The 21,988-nt window shown below is 32.2% G+C and overlaps 2 protein-coding genes across 2 annotated transcripts in view; both read right to left on the bottom strand.

Moving 5' to 3' along the window:
- Positions 1-9,727: 9,727 nt before the first annotated feature.
- On the bottom strand, positions 9,728-11,544 carry LOC126912632 (uncharacterized). Its single transcript, XM_050705645.1, has 4 exons — positions 11,446-11,544; positions 11,141-11,218; positions 10,617-10,752; positions 9,728-9,900 (listed from the first exon to the last, which is right to left on the bottom strand). Exons 1-4 carry the CDS (start codon positions 11,542-11,544, stop codon positions 9,728-9,730), a joined length of 486 nt encoding a protein of 161 aa, XP_050561602.1.
- Positions 11,545-13,472: 1,928 nt separating this feature from the next.
- Positions 13,473-21,988, bottom strand: part of LOC118263891 (gastrin/cholecystokinin type B receptor) — a 141,122-nt gene continuing 132,606 nt past the window's right edge. The window contains exons 11-12 of the mRNA XM_050705593.1: positions 19,415-19,531; positions 13,473-15,751 (exon numbers count right to left, since the gene is read on the bottom strand). Coding sequence (XP_050561550.1) covers positions 19,497-19,531 — 35 coding nt within the window. The 3' untranslated portion in view covers positions 13,473-15,751; positions 19,415-19,496. The remainder of the gene's footprint in view (positions 15,752-19,414; positions 19,532-21,988) is intronic.

Below are 21,988 nucleotides of genomic sequence, written 5' to 3'. Positions count from 1 at the left end.
TCTACTATTAAATTGATTGATCAATGCCTCGTCTGAGTATTTATTAAGCGACAGCCGCCATTGATGCACAGTTATGGCAATATGTATTGACGCACAATTATGGGATTTTTGCATCGTTATGTACTTAGTTTACATTTTTATGGTGTAGGTCGCAAATTAAGTATCTAAATAGATCTCCTGGTGGCATACTATCGGCGATATTTGCAACATCAGAAAACATAATTAAATGCGTGCGCGCCTTTGCCGCGGGTTTGCAAATCTGGGGATTAGGCATAGGAAATGGCAGATGGGGGACGATTGTTGTTATTTTATACAAATGATTAACATTTGGTCTTGTTACAAAAGAACATAATCAAGTATAGTCCACATAAACATAGGTAAGGTGAGTTTTTGTATGTAAGTTGAATTAATCAGAGAAAACTATGGTTAATTTGAACGTAGAGTGACTGACATCATGTTTTGCGCACTGCAATTCTTAGTTTGATCCTTAACTTAATCTGATTTTGGGTCTATATTTCTGTGTGACTGTGTTTCTTGGTGAAAGTATTCACGACACAAGAGAAACTCGTCAGGTGAACCTTTTATATTCGAACCGGTAGTTCTTTCAAGGGAAATAAAATTGTGGCGACACATAACATATATGACAGTTGACAGAAGTCACACATATATCGACGACTATATCAACGGATGACGTCATAAATCTTAAATCGCACATAAGCAGTTTACTATTGCATTGTATGAATGTAGTATAAATGCTAGGGAAAATGTACGATCTATTTTTTATTCTGAGTATTTCCTTTTTAAAGCAACGTATGCCTATCGTCATTGCTTCACTCTTTAATGTAAATAACTATTTCCTAGTAAAGCAGGAAATTGATTAGGGCTCGGTCTAATTAGTGTAACGGATGATGTCACTTTGCAAATGCAACTAGTAACAAAAAACATTACAAACGTCAGCAGTGCTGTTATTTCCAATAGGAAAAAAATCAAGTAGAGCTAAATGATAACTACCTATAATCCGCTAATTATGTTATGAGGCTTAATCAAATGGGAAACTGACCTAATTACAGTCAAACCTTGTTATGTGAGACATAAAGGGACCGGCAAATTGGTATCACTTATAGAGGTATTCCACTAACCCATTGCCCAGATAACCAGATATAAATAAATACTTGTCTTCATTTACAGAGGGTTCCAAAAATAGAGGTAAGAATACAGGTCGTTTCAGATAAGGATTGCGAGGTGCGATTCTTAAATAAAACAATGTTATGTGTACATTATGTGTGTATGAATGAGAATAAGTAAGTCAACAAACAATATGATGTTATCTCAGATACTGACGTTTATGCATTTAAAATTCACTTGCTGTCTCAGTTATAGAGGTAACTATTATAATAAATCAAAAGATCGAATCCCAGATAATTAGAGACTTATAGGATTTTTTTCTAATAGAGGTAATACAGTGCCAATGGCTTCGTAATAATGGAATAATGGGACCTCGTATGAGTTTCAGTTGTGGCGTTTTGTCACTTGTGAAGGGCCCACTTAATCAAGTTTCACTTTATTATTATATGTTTAGTACCTATATAAGTGCCACCAAACACATAAATTTAATAAAACAAGTCTCACAGCTAAATTGTTCTACACGTCTACTGTGAAAAAAATATGAAGTTAATTACTTTCTTTAATCGGAACTTAAAAAAAATACCTCGAAATCTGAGTGAATACAAAAATGTCTTAAGTTTAAAACGAACAATAAACCACATATTATTATAAGTAATACAGACAAAACCACTGAAAAAAACTAGTTGATCTATACAGGAAGAACTAATGGGTTTTTTATTTGGTGAAACGATTACATCACGGTTGTACGTGCCGCAAACGAATCTGAGGGTTTAGTGACCTTAAACCCTTATCCTAAACTATCTACTCTCTACTTTCGTGCGGTTTTACCCGCTCTGCTCGGCTCCTATTGACCATTGCATGATGTATTAACCTATAAATGGACTATATTACTACCGTACTAACATTTATCGTCTTCCTGGATAATTGGACTATCTAACATAAACAGAATTAATCAATTGGAATCAATAGTTCTGGAGATCAGCGCGTTCAACAAGCGGAATGCTGTTCATGAATATGAAACTCTAGTATAGCTTGAAACTAATCAAGTTTCTCGCCAAACAATTACGTGAGTAAGCCGATAACATAATAATTAATTTAGTATATCCCTCGAAAGTTATAATAAAATTAGATGAAGAGGGACTCTCTGTGGCTCGATACTAATAGATGTTATTTTTATTCTATAAAGCTGTAGTTTTAGTTAATCCAATAAGTCTTACGATAGTTATTTTAAAAACAAACAAACAAATTCTTTAGTTTTATATATTGATACAATCCTTAAATGCCCTTAAACAATGACAAGAGTTTTTCTAATGTGTTCAGTTGTTTGCCTTTGCGACGATAAGGACCAAACTGTAGCCATTTTGGAAAAGTCACGTAGTTCTCGCTCTAAAGGTGTCTGCTTGATAGATGATGTTATAAAGATACGCCTGAGAGTTTATTTGAAGAAAATATAAAGTTACTTAACAACATTTTTTTTTGTTGTGGCAAGCGGTTGGAAGTTAATGTTGATGTTCGTTTTGATTTTTATCGTTTATTTCGTTTGGTGTTGTGAAGACTACCTCGTTGATTGAGGGGTGAGCCAGTGTGACTGCTAGACGAGAGGTCTTGAGCTCGATTCCCGGGTTGGGCAGTAGTAGTACAGAGTCCGGAATTGTGCTCAGTATATGGCAATAGGCTGACACCTTATTGCATGGGACTTATAGCACAAATGGTGAGAAGTGGGTGTAGATTGTATAGCGGTATGCGTGCCGAAATGTGCACTACTTTGGGGATAAAAGGCGTTGCATTTTGTGAAGATTTTTCTTATTAACAATGCGCTGCGGCTTGATGTATGAAATAAGCATTATATTTTGATGTCACTTTATGTTAGTATTAAAAAAATACAATTATATTTAGAACCGGATAGGAAATTATATTTAGGACCGGTAGTCGGATAGGAAATGCCGGCCTCATCTAGTTATTTAAGAGATTGACGTGTAAAAGTGTTATTTTATAACCTATCTGCAAAATAAATATCATTTATCATTTATTTATTTATCATTTAACCTAAAAAATCAATACATATTTGGGCTCTTTCTTTCCAACGAAAAAAAATAATACGCATCGATAGAAATACCTTTTGTAGCAATAGTTAACACAGCGTAAAAGTTGTAGGATCTAAGATGTGGAAGTTATACTTTCTAAAGGTGCTAAAACCGCAAAATAATAGTTTTAGAAAAGGCCCAAAAAGAATGATCTCCTTTCTCTTGGTTTTCTTACTTTCACTGATTAGTAATTAGTTTTTAATCAAATATACTATCCACAGGTCAATCAAGTAAAGATATAACCTGATGCGTATCAATATAGGGGGTTTTTAAACGAGCAATATTTTACACTATTGCTCTTCAATTTGCAACTAATAAGTGTTCGACATAATTATGAACATTGACCATACCAAAGTACCAATAATGGGCTGGAATAGAATAAACTGTAATATTGCACGATAACGTTAGTAATATTGCGGGCCACAGTATAATTATATCAAAGGAGAATATACCCTTTTAAAACTAAAATAAACCCAGGACATATTCGGCACTTCAAAAAACGAATCTCAAATTCCTGTTTAAAATTTGCAATACTTTGATGCCAATATAATTTTTAACTAAAGGCACAGAAGGTCTAATTTACCGTACGGGCTCGCACAGTTTAAATTTTACTAGCAGGACAATTTCACTGCATAAATATTGAAATATAATTATACGAAGTCTGACTGTTCAGTCCATTAGAAATACGAGCTGTATAAATATCCTAGAAGCTAGATACTAAAATGAACTTTAATTTACTGTATTTAAATAACATTTTATTATTTTTATTATAAATTTCGTGAGACATACTAAATTAATTATTATGTTATTGGCTTATTCATGAATATCATGCCTCTAGCATGGCTTTAAACTAGTCGAGTTACTCATCAAATAGTTACGTGACTCAGCCGATAACATAATAATTAATTAAACATTTTATTCATTGTAAAATAGATTTTTTTTTTGTTACTTTATCATTGTTACCTAGTTTTATTTTGGAAAGTACATTGTACAGTAAATGTATCTCCTCTTTGTACTTGCTTCGTAGGTGCACCCAATTTGTCAGCAATTACCAACGTTGTTAAATGTCATTTTTTGTGAGTAAAAACCTGAGATCGACACTTCGCAAACATGTTTACAACCTTAAAATACAGAGAGAGTAAACATAATTACACTTGTAAATATTCTAGGTCATCGAACTCAGATTAGAGATTAGCATAAAATGTGTAGCATCAGTGACAGTTGGTTAGAGTTTGAATTTTTAATTTTAATAACTTAACAGATGTTCCATTTCTAATACTGTGATTAGAAATGAAAAAGCGTATTTGTTTATTTTTCTCACACATCATACTGTCTAGACATAGTTATGAAATGTTTTTTAGAGACTAGTTTTTTCAGACTGCAGTGACGGCGCGATGGCTGTAGCGGGATCGATTTCCGCACGGAGCAACTATTTCTCTGATCCATAAATTTTTGTTTCGGGTCTGGGTGTGTGTGTATGTGAACTTGTGGATTTTATAAACGGAACCACGATACAGGGGAAAATACAGTGCGAGGCAAGGCTTTAAAAAATATAAAAAAAAATAATGAAATCATCAAACCACTTCGCCTACCCTGAGTGGTACGTAAGAAGCTGTATGGAATACCTGAATGAAACTAAATAAGAGTCTCTTATTGAGTAAAAACCACCCCATTCCAGCTCCTTCTCCGAATCGAGGTCTCGATAGTTAGGATGTTGAAAAGTAAATACGATATCTTTATATCCTTTTTGCGAAGTCGTGTGCCGAAAATTAATTTAATATAGGTACATAGTTCAATGGCCGTTATGTCTATTATATTATAGAGTGGAACTGCTTTCATTTGCACAGTATAAGTTTACATAAAGTGTCTGTTTTAATAACATTCTCCACGAGGTTTATAGTAAAACTTCAATATTTGATCGTTCCTCTTATTACCGACATACGAACATCAGTTTGTAATAACATTCGAGGTTATTGCTCGACATCTGACATGTGCTAGTACTAGCGACTCAGCCTGTAGATTATTTCAATTGATTTTGGACTTTATTACAAAATGTAGAAGTATAAGATGCCTTGCTGAAATAGTAATCAAGCAAGAGTGTCATTTACCTTGTGCTTGTGTTGTTTTCGTTGTGTAAGTGAGGTTACCACCCTTTCAAGTCTTCCCAATTTCCCCAACAAACCTTAACTCCTAACCCAAAAGGTCGTAAACGCACGTGTAACACCTCTGGCGTTTCACATGGACGACGGTGGTTGCTTACCACCCGGTGATACGTCTGCTCCTTTACTGACTGATACCATAAAAAATACAATATCATAAAAAAGAATTATTTCGCCTTCGTCTCGAATTGAGGTTCCAAATCTACACTTGGTAGTGTGATTAGATTAGAGCTGAAAATATAGAGGGTTTTGCTCCTGATCCTCCAATAACTGGTCGTTCTCTTAGAAAAATCCTAGACCCTTCTACAATCCTATTCAGTGCTTAATTAGCCCTACTAATGTAATTTAAAATTAGTTTTGTTCATTTAATGCAAATGAAAATTAGGTTATTATCAATCTCAATTAAATAAACATCGTAATTTGACAGTAAAGTACGAGTACTATTATACATTTTAAAAAACCCCTGAGACCTTTCTAATTATGAAACCTAATTAACGAGAATGAAATTAAGGTTTTATCTCAGATACTTTTAAAACTATCGAAATTTTCTTTCAGTCTTTTCAATATTTATTTCTAAAAAGTATTCTATAACATCTTCTACTTGAAGGCATTTAATGATTACTTAAACTATTCCTTAGTAATAATTTTGTTCCGAAAACAATTGCTGAGGACTGGGTTAACAAACCATTAAATGACTCAGTAGAGGAGTAATATTTTTAAATCGATTTCAATCACAGCAGCCAATCTTAATTATTGAAATAGTGTACTGCGCAAAAAGTATTACAGTGCACAAATTACTATTTGTATATGTATATCTATACATATAATAAAATCGTAGAAAAGTGCTGTCTGTACATTGAAAATAAAAATAAAAAAAATAGCAGGGGTTATTGTTATGTTGATGTCGAACCCAAAAATGTAATTAACTTTTTTTTTGTCTGTTTGTCTGTTTGTCTGTTTGTCTGTTTGTCTGTTTGTCTGTTTGTCTGTTTGTCTGTTTGTCTGTTTGTCTGTTTGTCTGTTTGTCTGTTTGTCTGTTTGTCTGTTTGTCTGTTTGTCTGTTTGTCTGTTTGTCTGTTTGTCTGTTTGTCTGTTTGTCTGTTTGTCTGTTTGTCTGTTTGTCTGTTTGTCTGTTTGTCTGTTTGTCTGTTTGTCTGTTTGTCTGTTCGTCTGTGCGCGCTAATCTCAGAAACGGCTGATCCAAGTTGGATGCGGTTTTCACGAATATATTGTGGGATGCTTAAATTTACATTTAGTGTTTGTTTCATGTCAATCGGTTCATAAATAAAAAAGTTATGTCAAATTAAAGAATCACGTCGAACATTCTATGCTTATACCATTAATCTCCGCAACTATTTGACGGATTTGGTTGAAATTTGGTACAGATATAGTTTCGAACCTTAGAAAGGACATAGATATATTTTTATTTCAAAAATCAAAAAATAAAAATAAGAAATAAATTATTTATAAATAATTCTATGTCGATCGTTACACGACTTCGGTTCATGTTATTGTTTTAATTTATCGAAAAAAAGTAAATAAATAGTAAAAAGGTATGAAAAAAATAATATCAATATAATAAAACATTTAGTACAAAGAAAATGCTCTAACGGAGTATAGATAATTCTATGTCGATCGTTACACGACTTCGGTTCATGTTATTGTTTTAATTCATCGAAAAAAAGTAAATAAATAGTAAAAAGGTATGAAAAAAATAATATCAATATAATTAAACTTTTAGTACAAAGAAAATGCCCGAACGGAGTATAAATAAATAATCCAAGTTGTCTTTATCCTCGATAGATCAAAATAGATCGCGCTATGGTTTCGTTACATTCATTTGGTTGGGTATCGACCGAGCGCTTCGGTACTATCGTAGAAAAAGTGTATTATCAGTCGTATGATTATTTGTCTGTAGTGGTCCTGCTGTTTCGTATATTCTAAATTGGTTTCGTTGTATTTGTCAATTAATAAGTTTATTTGTTGGGTTTTCCTGGTTTTTTGGTTAAATTATTTAACGTAGGTTTAGTTTGATATCGATTATTAGTAGTTCCTGTAGTTAGTTTTTTTAATAAAATTGTAAGTCTAATTCATTAATTAATTAGATAGATTAGATTTAAGTCGTTTCTTTTAAAGTATTTAGTTTAAGCTTGGTTATTATAGCATAGAGGATAGGTTGTAATATAGTTTCTTTTTTAATTGTTATAAATTCGTAATTCGAAGCTTTCTTTAGTTTTAAGTTAGTTTAAGTCCGTTTTTAAACAATTTTTTCAATGCCCTAAGTGAGTATACATCTATTAAATTCAAACGCAGAGCTCATTATGTTGATTTTTGAAGAGTTCCCTGGAATATCTTCTACATCTCATTTTTGAAGAGATCCCGCGAGATCGGGAACTATGTGGTTAAAACCAAAAATTTGCCGGAAGTCACTATTCCACGCGAACGAAGTCGCGGGCAATACATATAATAAAATCGTAGAAAAGTGCTGTCTGTACATTGAAAATAAAAATAAAAAAAATAGCAGGGGTTATTGTTATGTCGATGTCGAACCCAAAAATGTAATTAACTTTTTTTTTGTCTGTTTGTCTGTTTGTCTGTTTATCTATTTGTCTGTTTGTCTGTTTGTCTGTGTGTCTATGCGCGCTAATCTCAGAAACGGCTGATCCGAGTTGGATGCGGTTTTCACGAATATATTGTGGAATGCCTCAATTTACATTTAATGTTTGTTTCATGTCAATCGGTTCATAAATAAAAAAGTTATGTCAAATTAAAGAATCACGTCGAACACTATTCTATGCTTATACCATTAATCTCCGCCACTATTTGACGGATTTGGTTGAAATTTGGTACAGATATAGCTTAGAACCTTAGAAAGGACATAGGATAGTTTTATTTCAAAAATCAAAAATTAAAAATAGAAATAGATCGCGCTATGGTTTCGTTACATTCATTTGGTTGGGTATCGGCCGAGCGCTTCGGTACTATCGTAGAAAAAGTGTATTATCAGTCGTATGATTATTTGTCTGTAGTGGTCCTGCTGTTTCGTATATTCTAAATTGGTTTCGTTGTATTTGTCAATTAATAAGTTTATTTGTTGGGTTTTCCTGGTTTTTTGGTTAAACTATTTAACGTAGGTTTAGTTTGATATCGATTATTAGTAGTTACTGTAGTTAGTTTTTTTAATAAAATTGTAAGTCTAATTTATAAATTAATTAGATTAGATTTAAGTCGTTTCTTTTAAATTATTTAGTTTAAGCTTGGTTATTATAGCATAGAGGATAGGTTGTAATATAATTTCTTTTTTAAATGTTATAAATTCGTAATTCGTAGCTTTCTTTAGTTTTAAGTTAGTTTTCATCTTAAGTTCGAAGTTCGGAAATCGGATATTTCTTTAGTTTAAGTCCGTTTTTAAACAATTTTTTCAATGCCCTAAGTGAGTATACATCTATTAAATTCAAACGCAGAGCTCATTATGTTGATTTTTGAAGAGTTCCCTGGAATATCTTCTACATCTCATTTTTGAAGAGATTCCGCGAGATTGGGAACTATGTGGTTAAAATCAAAAATTTGCCGGAAGTCAATATTCCACGCGAACGAAGTCACGGGCAAAAGCTAGTTATACATATAAAATACAAATGTATATATTGTAGGTTTCTGCAGTAGTCTACAATGGCTTCAAATAAGAAAAAAACCTTTTTTGCAGTCAAAATTTAATTAATTTATTATAAACATGTAAAGATTTCACTCATATAAACTTTGAAATTAAAATCCTTTTACTTTTAATGAATCCCTAATTAAATTAAAATTCTTTTGCACTACTATTTATAGAAGTTTATATTTGTCTTCGCTTTTGACGCAACTCTTTCATTAGAGTACATTTTAAAAAAGATATTTTAGTTTATGACTAATATACATACATACTAATAAAACATACTATTTTTACGTTGTGGAGGTTTAAGTCGCCCGCTTCTCATGCATGGTTTAAAACCTACCAACGGCAACGTATCAATATAACTTTCTGAATTATATGTACTTAAGATTATTTAGACATTACAGAATATCGGTGAAGGAAAACATCGTGAGGAAACCTGGGACTTATAATTTTGAAATTTCCAGCGCATATTGAGTATAAGCGTGGTGATTACTGCTCGAACCTTCTCAGTGTGAGATGAGGCCTTTGGTGAGCAGTGGTCACTTGTGAGCTGTTGATGATGAAATGTTAAACAAAGTTTTTATGATTATATATTATTCTCTCTGTACAATAACCAAGAACACAAAGTCAAGATCGTATAACCACAAAGTGACCTTTTACAAACAATGACAAACAAAAATAGAACGTAACTCATCACAGGCCTTTATTTAATTAAAATAGTGTCCAAACTGTATTATAGCAATAGCGTAGGTGATACATAGATTAATCATTGTAAAAACCATATTTATATCGATACTGAACAATCTAAACACAGTATATTTAAAAGGACGATGCTCCAAAAAGGTTAAACAATCTTCCATCAATTCACGCATGTCGTCGTCTGTGAAAAAAATAAAAAATAACAAATCAAAATTTAAGTGTAGGAGAGCCATGCTTCGACACGAATGGGCTGGCTCGACCAAAGTGATACCACGGCCTCACAGAAAATTGACGTGAAACGGCGCTTGCGTTATGTGAAGTTATCGGAGGTCCAATTACCCCCCTTCCCAATACCCGATTGCCCAGCAACGGCGGCGGCGGCGCTGATTGCTTACCGTCAGGTGACCCGTCCGCTCGTTTGCGTGAGAGAAGAGACAAAAAAAAAATACTATATTACAGCTAGTTTATTATAGTCAAGAGACAGACGCTTTGTAATCAAAATCCAATTTTTCTGTCAACGCTATGTTTTCTAAAGCAATTTCATTTCGTCAATATTTAAGTTATTTTGATTAATGAAAGTACCTATGAGTAAAAACAGTCTATACACATTACTAAATTGGAATCAGATATATATCAATTTTAATATTGAATTTATATTTGCTGGCGTAGTCAAACAAAATGTTTCATACAAAAATAGATTTTTGCTAACGATCAAAAATATTATTTTTAACAAACTCAGTACCTAACTGCTCAGAGGCTAGAATTGGGATTAAAAAAAAAATAACTCTTGTAAAATATGTGCTAACATTACCCTTAGAGAATTAAGCTAAGTGATTTTAAGTTGCTCATAGCTCAAAAATACTTAGTATATGTTTTTATAATACTATAATAACTTACTTTTACAAACCAGCATATGTTTGCTCAGTAGAAACTTCATAGAATATATCTCACGATTGATGATCTCAGAAAATATCGCGGGGACACACATAATTATGAGTTCTGTGATAATCTGTTGCATTGAGATTCTTATAATCTGAAAATAAATATGACAGATGTTGAGTATCAAGTTGCAATGGCAAATTGACAAGGTTTTCACAGTTTTCCGTGGATCAATTTTCTTGATATTTTCGACGCGGTTTCGTCACGTTTTTGTTTATAATGTTGGGAACAGAAACAAAATGAAAGAATTTCACTTGCACGGAAGACATAGACACTGCGTTGCACCGCATCGCGTCTAATTCGCATGTCACCGCACTGCTTCGGGTTCGCTTTTAGATTGCTCACGCAGAATGTCGCGTAAACGTTACAAAGTTCGAAAGTATCTTAAAAGTAGATATTGCAATGTTTTCTTTATTCTCACTGTCATCATGTAAACGATATTTATCGTTTACTATGGCTGTTATAATTATTTTGAGACCCACCGGTTTAGGATATTCCGAAATGATGTCATGAATACTTGCAACCAGCCCTGGTATGAATGTCAAAACTGTCACCAACACCTAGACAAAGTAAATTAGAATTAATGTGTACGGTGGTTAAAGTTCAAAATAAAAAGTTCATATAACTGTTTTTCCAATAAATGAAATAAAATTAATAATAAATAAATAATACAAACCATAATTTTCATCGGCAAATTTTTCTGTAGAACCTCAAATATTTTCTTGTAAATAAACATACAATTCTTGATTTCATTTCTTATATTTTTATCACTACGCCCTGCGTATACTTGCGATAACATATATTCTAGGCGTTTCTTCAAATTTCTCACTCTATACCAGACTGATTCGAAGATTATGACTCTTGTGAAATGAATAATTACAATCATGTAAAAATAACAAGGTACGAGCACCATTCCTATTGAAAAACTATTTGAATAGTTGATGGCATTCCAGATTATTACTATAAATTCGCTTGTTAGAGAAAATAAGAGAATAATGCGTGAGATAGGAATATCTGTGTCAGGCCTTACACCCAATTGGGGATCTATTTCAGAGAGACTGGTCAAAAGAGATTGATATTTTTCTGCGTTAGTGGTTAAAGAAATAATTGCACTGATCCAGTACTTTGCAATATTTGAGAATACTTTTATTTGCAATGATATCGATATGGTAAACCTGCATACAATTGTTGTAACCAATAATGTTGACAGTATAAGACAAATAACACAATATGTACTCGCAATAAATCGTATGAAAATATTAGAATTAACTTTGAAGTAAAATCCACCTAATAGACGAATAAATAGAATAGTTTTTACTGAGATTATGACTTTGAGTGATTTGTAAATCGATTGAATTGGTTTTAATGCCATTTTAGCGATGTGTTGCTTTGTTGAAATGCTAGTGAATACTGGTGATTAATGGGGAACTTGTTTTTCATTTGTTTAAAACGAATGACCACTCTGATAATCTTAATGTCTTCAATGTATTAATTGTGTTTTATTTTTGAAACTGGTTAAAAAAAGGATGATGACTGAGTATGAAAATTGAAAATCTATTTAGTCCGTCAGTTAAGTAATGAAAAAATATTAGACACGTACTTTTATTTTTTCATATAATATAGGTAACTTAGATAAACCGAATCAAAGTTTAAAAGTGGAACCAAATACGTAATTTCTACGTATAAAACGAACCTATAAGTGACGTCACGTGATTTTAAATCAATATATCGCTTAATGTATTTGTTTCCATAAGAAAATAAAAATTAGTCATCTATCTACCCTATTATTATTTTTTACATTTTATCATGCCATAATGAGCATTTTATTATTTAACGTTGTAGTGTGGCGCATGAATTGGAAAATAATAATAGCTTTCCTGCACATTAAATTCTTCCTATAGGTAATTAATTAGACCAAATCGAATTTCTAGGTGAATGTACCACATCACCAAAATTTCAATCTCGTGCTTCAAAAACCGCACAAATTCATTAGTCCTGCACCGGTCTAAAATATGACCTCGGGGCAAAATCATAATTTCATAGAATGGAATTTGTGTTTTCATTTCATTTGTACACGGAGGTACTTACACAGATACTACCTATGTAATTACCAATATATGGAAAGCTGTAGTTCCAGTTGATTGGTCTAATTGAAACTGACCGTTAGGATTGGTAATCGAAAGAATAGATTTGTTTTATCACAGAAATCGGACGTGAAACAACGTTTGAGTTGTGTGAGTGAGGTTACCGGAGGCCCAGTTACCCCCCTTCCCTTTCTTCTCAATCCCCGATTCCCCGTCAATCTCGTAACGCTAACGCACTTGTAACACCTCTTGTGTTTCGGATGTCCATGGGCGGTGGCGTATGCTTACGTAGGTGCAGACAGTCGCTTACCGACTTATACCATAAAAAAAATGTTCATCACGTTGTAAATCGCTATCACCGAGACCACACCGTTCGTACTCCGTTTCTTTAGCCACCATCTCATTTCAACATCAGTTGTCCTCATTATATTATGAGAATTAATTTAGACATTTTCTAGTTTATTTTTGCTCAAGTGTGACTAATATCTGTAATGGGTTTGGAAATAATAAACAGTAAGTTATAGGCTTCTTAACAAACCCCAACAAATGCCTGCTTTGCCTTGATTTGTAGATTACACAGAGTTGTTTTGAGCGGGAATCATACGTGATACATTGCACGGCAGCCTGCCTAGCCACCGCGCCAATCGTGCAGTCAAAAAGTATGTAAGTTATACGTGGTTGGACCTTTTTTAATAAAGCTAAGAGCTAGTTTAATAAAAAAATCAGAAAGTATTCATAATATTTTTATTACAAAATTCACATTATGAAAGATCAACATCGAATTCGTAATCATTACAATGGTGAATATAATTTTAATACATATTAATTTATTTATTTAAAGTTTGAGAAGAATATTTCTGATAAATGTATGATCAATATTTTTTTCATTTAAATCCAATCCTTCTTGTGATGTACATTTTATTCATTTCTTTAACATGCATCAGTCAGCAGGAATTTCACATACAGTTTTGCTTAGCCCAATAACATAAGCAAGCTGTCATAGGATGGCTGAAATTTTGAAATTGGGCAATAGGACTGTTTTTTTACATATTATTATTTATAAGTTAGTAATAATATATATTTCACGAGTTACTTTTTTACGGGTGCTACAAAAACAGTTTTATGAGCGAATACTTTATCACAAATTCCTAATAATACTACACTATATTTTACTTTTTTTTTTCAGTTAATACAAATTATAATAACTATATTCAGTTAATACTTATCACACCTTTTATATAGATTTCCATTTTCTTTTCATTTCATTCTAATCTACAAAACCCCTGTTTCATTTAAAATGAAATGTTTCATTTAATCGTTTTCTTTTTGGACCCGCCTCTCAAGCACCACTTTGCGGGTTAAAAACTTGATATTAACGAGGCCAGTTTTATTTTATTTACAAAATATGCGTTAAGTATATTATAGTAAATTCCATTTTCAATGATACATATTTTAGGACACTATAAAATGTAATAAACCACGATTCGCGGCAACAAGTAGTTATAATAAAAAGCATCGTATTAACAGAAACCTAGAGAAATAAGGGTGATTTTACGATTACACAATTTTCGTTACAAAAATACAATTTTTTAATTGAGATTAATTTATTAAACAATAAAAATTTTGTAACGACTTTTTATTTATATTTTTAATCCCAAAATATATATAAACATTTATTATAATATTAGTCAAATTCTGAAAATTTTGTGAATTGGAACAGCGTAGATGATTATATTATAATTATCTAGTAGTTTTTTATCAGTTTAATAAAATGGCAAGCGTACATATAATTATATTGCCTTAAAATGTAATGACTATTTTTGAGCAGTTGTGTAAAGTTAATTATTACACAAACACCACATAACATACATTTCTTTTCTCATCTACGTGAACACATTCAATAAGAACACATCTAGAGCTGTAAGGGACTAAGTGTTACAAACTTTGCAAAATCGACCTTAATGTTATGTGTCAATAATTCGTCTTTTGCATAACGTGACAAGGAAATCACTGCTTATTTCACTTTCAGTAAAAAGCAAGCTCATTATATATAATTATTATATTTACACAGAATTAAAATACAATTTACACACTTTTAAATTTACACAACTTTTTTCTTCCAGAAAATGTAACTTAGATCATTTATTTACAAATTGATATTTACATAATATTTTACAGTATAATTTAATTTAAATATTCGCGTAATTTTGTAATATTAATCACAACGTACTTTAAATAAAGCTTGCGTTACACTGAGAAATTACAAAGTGATTTACAATTGATACTCTCTTATTAACGGGACCGCATTGAAATCGCAAACATTTAGAAGAAAAAACGATCAAGGACAATAATTATTTTGAAACTAATACATCAGGAACTCGAAAACGAATATAGTCTAAATCCAAAACTTCTCAGTTCTTAAGAAAAGAAGTTTTATTGCGCCATAAAAGAAATATATTGCGTTCCCGCTATGCTAATAGTAGTACCGTTGCAATTGCACTGTGTGCACTCAGCCTTACGCTCTCAATAGGTTCACGATAGAACATCGAAGATTTATGTATGAATCGTATAAGCAATAACAATAAATACTGATGACATACAAACGGCATCGATAACCATTTCTCAATATACATTAAACACACGAGTACTTCAAATCTGAGCAAAAATATGTGATTTATTTCTTTAAAAGATAGATGTAATTTAAAAATATCTCGTTGTTCATAATAAGCTTATTTAACCACTATTTAATATTTCAGTCATATATTCACAATCACTTTAGTGTTTAGAACACAGCACTGCAGTTTTAAAAGGTCATCAAACACTGTCTTTCACAGTCTAAAACGTACCATATCCAATGGACCTAAAGCGCACGTTCGCATATCACTGATACTGTGACGCAGTCCTTTACTCATAAAGTGGCTGAGTTGGTCCATTGGACTTTGACAGTCCCGTTCTCGCCCAAGTGATGCGATACAGGAACTGGCTTCCTTCTTCTCCTGTTTCGATGACCTGCGAAAAGAAAATGTGACCTTAATGCGTTGTTTTGAGAGTCCAAATTCTATTAATCTTTACAAAGATCTTTTTAACACTTCTCAAATGATATTTTTAGACAATACATTTTAAGATCGAACACTAAACGAATTGTGCATGTGAACTTGTATGTTTGTAAACGCACCCACGACACAGGAGAAAATCCTAATCTGGGGCAACGTTTAAAAAAAAAATCTCAATTCATGTGTCTAGGGTAAGAATACTTCTATCAATCCGATTACCGACATTTAAACACAGTGATAATGTGGAAAATTTTCTATAAATCTGCTAAGAAAATACTCAAATGTTTATTAACATTTTCGAATGTTTTTGTTACAAGCTTAGCAGACTAAATCAAATATGGAGTTATTTTAGGACATATGAGCTATTACCATTTTGTTTTGCAGACACAAGAGTAGAAGGCTTTTAAACCATTAATTTGTTCATTTTTACACAAATAATCTTATTGAACAATTATTTATTCATAACAATTAATTATGCTTCCACGATACAAAAGAAGAACATTGCAATTTTCTGTTCAAGCAAAATGTTTTAGTAGAAAAGCAAAAAGTAATTGCTAGAAAAATATAGAGGACATTTTAAAACAGGGTTTTGTTTACCACATTACTTACGTGTCCTCTAATTGAATGAAAACATGAGAAATATGGAACAGTGTAAAACTGTTTTAATTTAACATTTTCAGTGTCCACAAACACAATAAAGGAGAGAGAAACAGTAATTCTTCTATAATAACGGAAGAATCTATACATATAATAAAATCGTAGAAAAGTGCTGTCTGTACATTGAAAATAAAAATAAAAAAAATAGCAGGGGTTATTGTTATGTCGATGTCGAACCCAAAAATGTAATTAACTTTTTTTTTGTCTGTTTGTCTGTTTGTCTGTTTGTCTGTTTGTCTGTTCGTCTGTGCGCGCTAATCTCAGAAACGGCTGATCCGAGTTGGATGCGGTTTTCACGAATATATTGTGGGATGCTTAAATTTACATTTAGTGTTTGTTTCATGTCAATCGGTTCATAAATAAAAAAGTTATGTCAAATTAAAGAATCACGTCGAACATTCTATGCTTATACCATTAATCTCCGCAACTATTTGACGGATTTGGTTGAAATTTGGTACAGATATAGTTTAGAACCTTAGAAAGGACATAGATATATTTTTATTTCAAAAATCAAAAAATAAAATAAAAATAAAATAAAAATAAAATAAAAATAAAATAAAAATAAAATAAAAATAAAATAAAAATAAAATAAAAATAAAATAAAAATAAAATAAAAATAAAATAAAAATAAAATAAAAATAAAATAAAAATAAAATAAAAATAAAATAAAAATAATATAAAATAAAAATAAAATAAAAAAAAAATAAAATAAAATAAAAATAAAAAAAAAAAATAAATTTATTCCGGACATACAGCGCCATCTATTGTTCAATTTCGTACTTATAGTACGGAATTGAACAATGTCGGGCTGTTCCTATACTCCGTAGATAGATGGCGTTGATCGCGCAATGGTGTAATTACAATTGTTCAGTTCATGTTATTGTTTTAATTCATTGGAAATTTGTTTTTACAAAATAGTAAAAAGCAATGAAAAATATAACATAATACAACTTTTAGTACAAAGAAAACGCTCTAACGGAGTATAGATAATTCTATGTCGATCGTTACACGACTTCGGTTCATGTTATTGTTTTAATTCATCGAAAAAAGTTAACAAATAGTAAAAAGGTATGAAAAAAATTATATCAATATAATTAAACTTTTAGTACAAAGAAAATGCCCGAACGGAGTATAAATAAATAATCCAAGTTGTCTTTATCCTCGATAGATGGCGTTGGGATCGAAATAGATTGCGCTATGGTTTTGTTACAATTATTTGGTTGGGTATCGGCCGAGCGCTTCGGTACTATTGTAGAAAATGTGTATTATCAGTCGTATGATTATTTGTCTGTAGTGGTCCTGCTGTTTCGTATATTCTAAATTGGTTTCGTTGTATTTGTCAATTAATAAGTTTATTTGTTGGGTTTTCCTGGTTTTCTGGTTAAACTTTTTAACGTAGGTTTAGTTTGATATCGATTATTAGTAGTTACTGTAGTTAGTTTTTTTAATAAAATTGTAAGTCTAATTTATAAATTAATTAGATTAGATTTAAGTCGTTTCTTTTAAATTATTTAGTTTAAGCTTGGTTATTATAGCATAAAGGATAGGTTCTAATATAATTTCTTTTTTAATTGTTATAAATTCGTAATTCGTAGCTTTCTTTAGTTTTCAGTTAGTTTTCATCTTAAGTTCGGAAAGATTATAATATTTCTTTAGTTAAAGTCCGTTTTTAAACTATTTTTTCAATGCCCTAAGTGAGTATACATCTATTAAAATCAAACGCAGAGCTCATTATGTTGATTTTTGAAGAGTTCCCTGGAATATCTTCCACATCTCATTTTTGAAAAGATCCCGCGAGATCGGGAACTCATCATCATCATCATCATCATCAGCCTATAGCTATGGGAACTGTGTGGTTAAAACCAAAAATTTGCCGGAAGTCACTATTCCACGCGAACGAAGTCGCGGGCAAAAGCTAGTATATTAATATAAATGCAATTACAATTTCTATCGTTCATTAAAATATTATTTGTTTAAAACTACTAGCGAATGAATAGTATTAAAACATGCTGAGATTTTATTATAACTCTCGTTAGACATACAAAATTAATTATTATGTCATCGGCATACTAACGTAACTGTTTGACGAGGAACTCGACTAATTTCAAGACATGCTAGAGGCTCATATGCTGCGGTACGATTGTCCCGCTGCTACCCAGTAACAGCGCCACAGTCGCCGCGTCGTGTGTCGTAAAATGCTGCCCATGAATTTGAGCCTCTAGCACGGCTCGAAGCTAGCCGAGTTCCTCGTCAAACAATTACGTGAGTAAGCCGATAAAATGATAATTGACATACAGAGAGTATAAGACTTCAAATGGAAGCATAATTATCTGTAAACTTCCACAAGTCTTTCTTTGACTTTTATAAAGCGTTTGAACTATTGCAGTGTTAAAAAAAAAATCTCATTCAGTAGTGGACAAAGGTGAAAGCTATTGTGTGACTGCGAAAAAGTCATTTTTTTAGTGTCCAATGAAGTGAAATTCTATATTTACACTAGGACAGCTCCTATGTTCTTTGCCATTTACATGTTAGTAGACCCATCCGCCTGATGCCTTCAATTCAATGACTCAAATTTTAAAAGTACTAAAAATATATTTTATTAGGCATCCTGTATGTCAGACGTATTTTGATCCCGTCATTATTTAAAGTCATCATAAGAGTCATGAATACTCCCATACTTGGCATCAAGCAGATAGTAATTAGATCACCAAAACACTAGAACTGCTCCTGTCGACTTGTCGTAGTTTTATGAAATACCTGAGTCAAACCTACCTTTGACATTAACACTTTCGAAAGTCTAAAAACTAATTATTCTCTGAGTTTGTTTCGGCATTTCTTTTCAGAGTAATCCGATACGAAATGTCGGCCTCATCTAGTTATTTAAGAGATTGACGTGTAAAAGAGTTACAATGTAACGTATTTGCAAAATAAATATAATTAATGTTAATTGTGACTTGTTTACCTGAGTGATGGGTCGCGCGACCACCGGCGCGGGTAGCGCGGGGTGCACGCCGCTTCCCAAAGCAGTGCTGTGTGAGCCGCTGCTAAACACAATCCTCACCTTCCAGTCCATCCAGCTCTGCAACAAAATATTCTTGTTATTGAAGTTGTATCACCTACCTGAACCAAAGAAACTTGTTGTGGTTCAGTCCAATGTATCGATTTCGGCATAAATTAACTCTAAAGCTAGTGTGAACCGCATATTGCTATTCCGAGTCCAGGTCTTTGTGTTCCAGAGTTGCGGACTGCCTAGAGGGTTGCCGGGGCTCCAGCTCGAAATGCAGGCGTAGGATGGGGGTGGTTTTTAATCATTAAGATTCTGACACTTCATCTCGCTTCACCCAAGGCGGGAGAAGTCATTGGATGATTCCCCGGCCCCTCAAAAAATGTCATGTTTCATGTGTATGATGGGTGTCAAGTGTATGTAACATTGTATGTTTGTAAATAAAACCCACAACGTAGGAGAAAATGCTAGTGTGACCCAACGGTTTTTATATCAAAGCAGAGAAAATAATTAGTCTGATTTGCACGTGTTCAAGTCCCTTGAACAATGATGATAGACAGGTAAAATAGCACATTTTCTGTTCCTGCATTTAACTATGTAGAGATGTAATCAAAGTCACACGATTATATTGTATGTTGGAGTGAGTTTACCTATGTATGTTCTAAGTGCGCTCGGAAATGGGCACCGAGCAAACGAGAAAAGCCCTGTACACTGTAATTAGTCTCCGAAATTCTGAATTTCAGCGCAATTGCACGGAGTTTAGAAAGAAGAGAGGGTAGTTTAAAGCAATATAGATGTTCTGTTATATGTGGTTCATGAAATAATCCTGCATTTAATGCGTTTATTTGACAATCACTAGGGGCCTTTTTAGTTTGACAAAACGATGATCGTGACATAAAAATAAAAATGAGTCAAAGTCAAAGTCAAAGCATTTATTTCAATTAATCCTAAATAAGGCACTTTTGAAACGTCAAATTGAATTGTCCGTCAGTCTGTCAGTGAAGCTAGGCGCTCGTTCTAAAGTGTAGCTTCGAATGGAGAAGAACGAGCAAGAAACTCCATCGTTACTCTTTTAAAAAAAGGTTTTTTACAATATCTCTGATACACTATTTATCTATACCATACGTCAAAACTAACGGGACAATAAAACCAATTTGTAAAATAAAATAACGGGTTATTTCAAACATAGTGCCCACATATGTACACTTACAATTTTGAAATAATGCTTCTATACAAATAAAAATAATATATAATTTAATCTTTCAAATCAAAAAATAACTGCTTGATGCCACAGGATCCCTAGACTGCATTGGAATAAATTAATACTTTAAGTTAACGTGTAACTAGTGAGCGTATTTGAGCATTGTCTAGTGTGAGCGAGTGCCCAGTGGAGCTGGACCAACATGCTGCCACACATTTTTATCTTCAATATAATCTGACAGTTTATAATAATATGCCTGTTTACACAGTTCACGCTTTATACAAGATTTAAATTTTTTCTCGTTCAGATTCAGTATGGTAGTTGGTAGTTTATTATAACATTTAACACAAAAACCCATGAAGGATTTCTGCACTTTGGACAATCGGAATTGCGGTATAGCCAACTTATTTTTACCTCTCGTATTAAAATTGCGTCTGTCGCTTCTTTTTTCAAACAACTGTTGATTTTTTCTTACGTACATAATATTTTCGTAAATGAATTGAGAAGGCACTTTAAGAATATTTATAGTTTTAAACAGTTCTCTCAAAGATTCGCGACGGAGCAAGTTATATATTGCTCGAATAGCTTGCTTTTGCAAAATAAAAATTGATTCTACATCCACGGTACGACCCCACAGCAAAATGCCGTAAGACATTATGCTGTGAAAATAGCTAAAATAAACAAGACGAGTCTCTTTTGACACACGTAAAATTAATTACACTAAGTTCAATTTAAAAAAAAAATGGAATTCTGCTACGACAATAGAGAGAATTCATATTGTAACAAAATATGGATGTTAAAGTTAAAATCAAATACTTTTTTTTTTTTAAATACAAGTACCACCTGATCGAAATCAAAAATGTTCGTTAAAACTTTTTATATTACCTACACAATGCAATATGGGCTCTAGTTTTCTAATAAAAACTCGAGCTTGATAATTCAAGGGACATTCACACGCAATCATAACTTGTCAAAAACTGAAATATAAAAAAGTTAAAACAAAATATTTCATATCGTATAATAAACCAACTCGTACCACAATCGAAGCATACAATCGATAAATCTGTTTATAGCTAGAATAATATAACTAACATTTTTTTGAAGCCGATTAAAACCGACTTCAAAAAAATTGAGGTTCTCAGTTTGAACTGTATATGTTTGTGCGCGATGTTCGCTGCGGTTTTCAGCAAAGTATTTTTCAAGCTTAGGAAAAGGTTTAAGGGATATTACTTGACTTAAATAATAGAGGTGGTAAAGAAAATTTAAAGCCGTTCTTTTTTTAATGTTTTAAGACAGATAGTTTGTGTTTGTGTGTATCTAACTCAATCACC

This window comes from Spodoptera frugiperda, chromosome 27 (genome assembly GCF_023101765.2).
Source record: "Spodoptera frugiperda isolate SF20-4 chromosome 27, AGI-APGP_CSIRO_Sfru_2.0, whole genome shotgun sequence".
Classification (NCBI taxonomy): Eukaryota; Metazoa; Arthropoda; class Insecta; order Lepidoptera; family Noctuidae; genus Spodoptera; species Spodoptera frugiperda.
The sequence above is the reverse complement of the archived record's forward strand: the minus strand, read 5'-3'. Positions and strand labels throughout refer to the sequence as shown.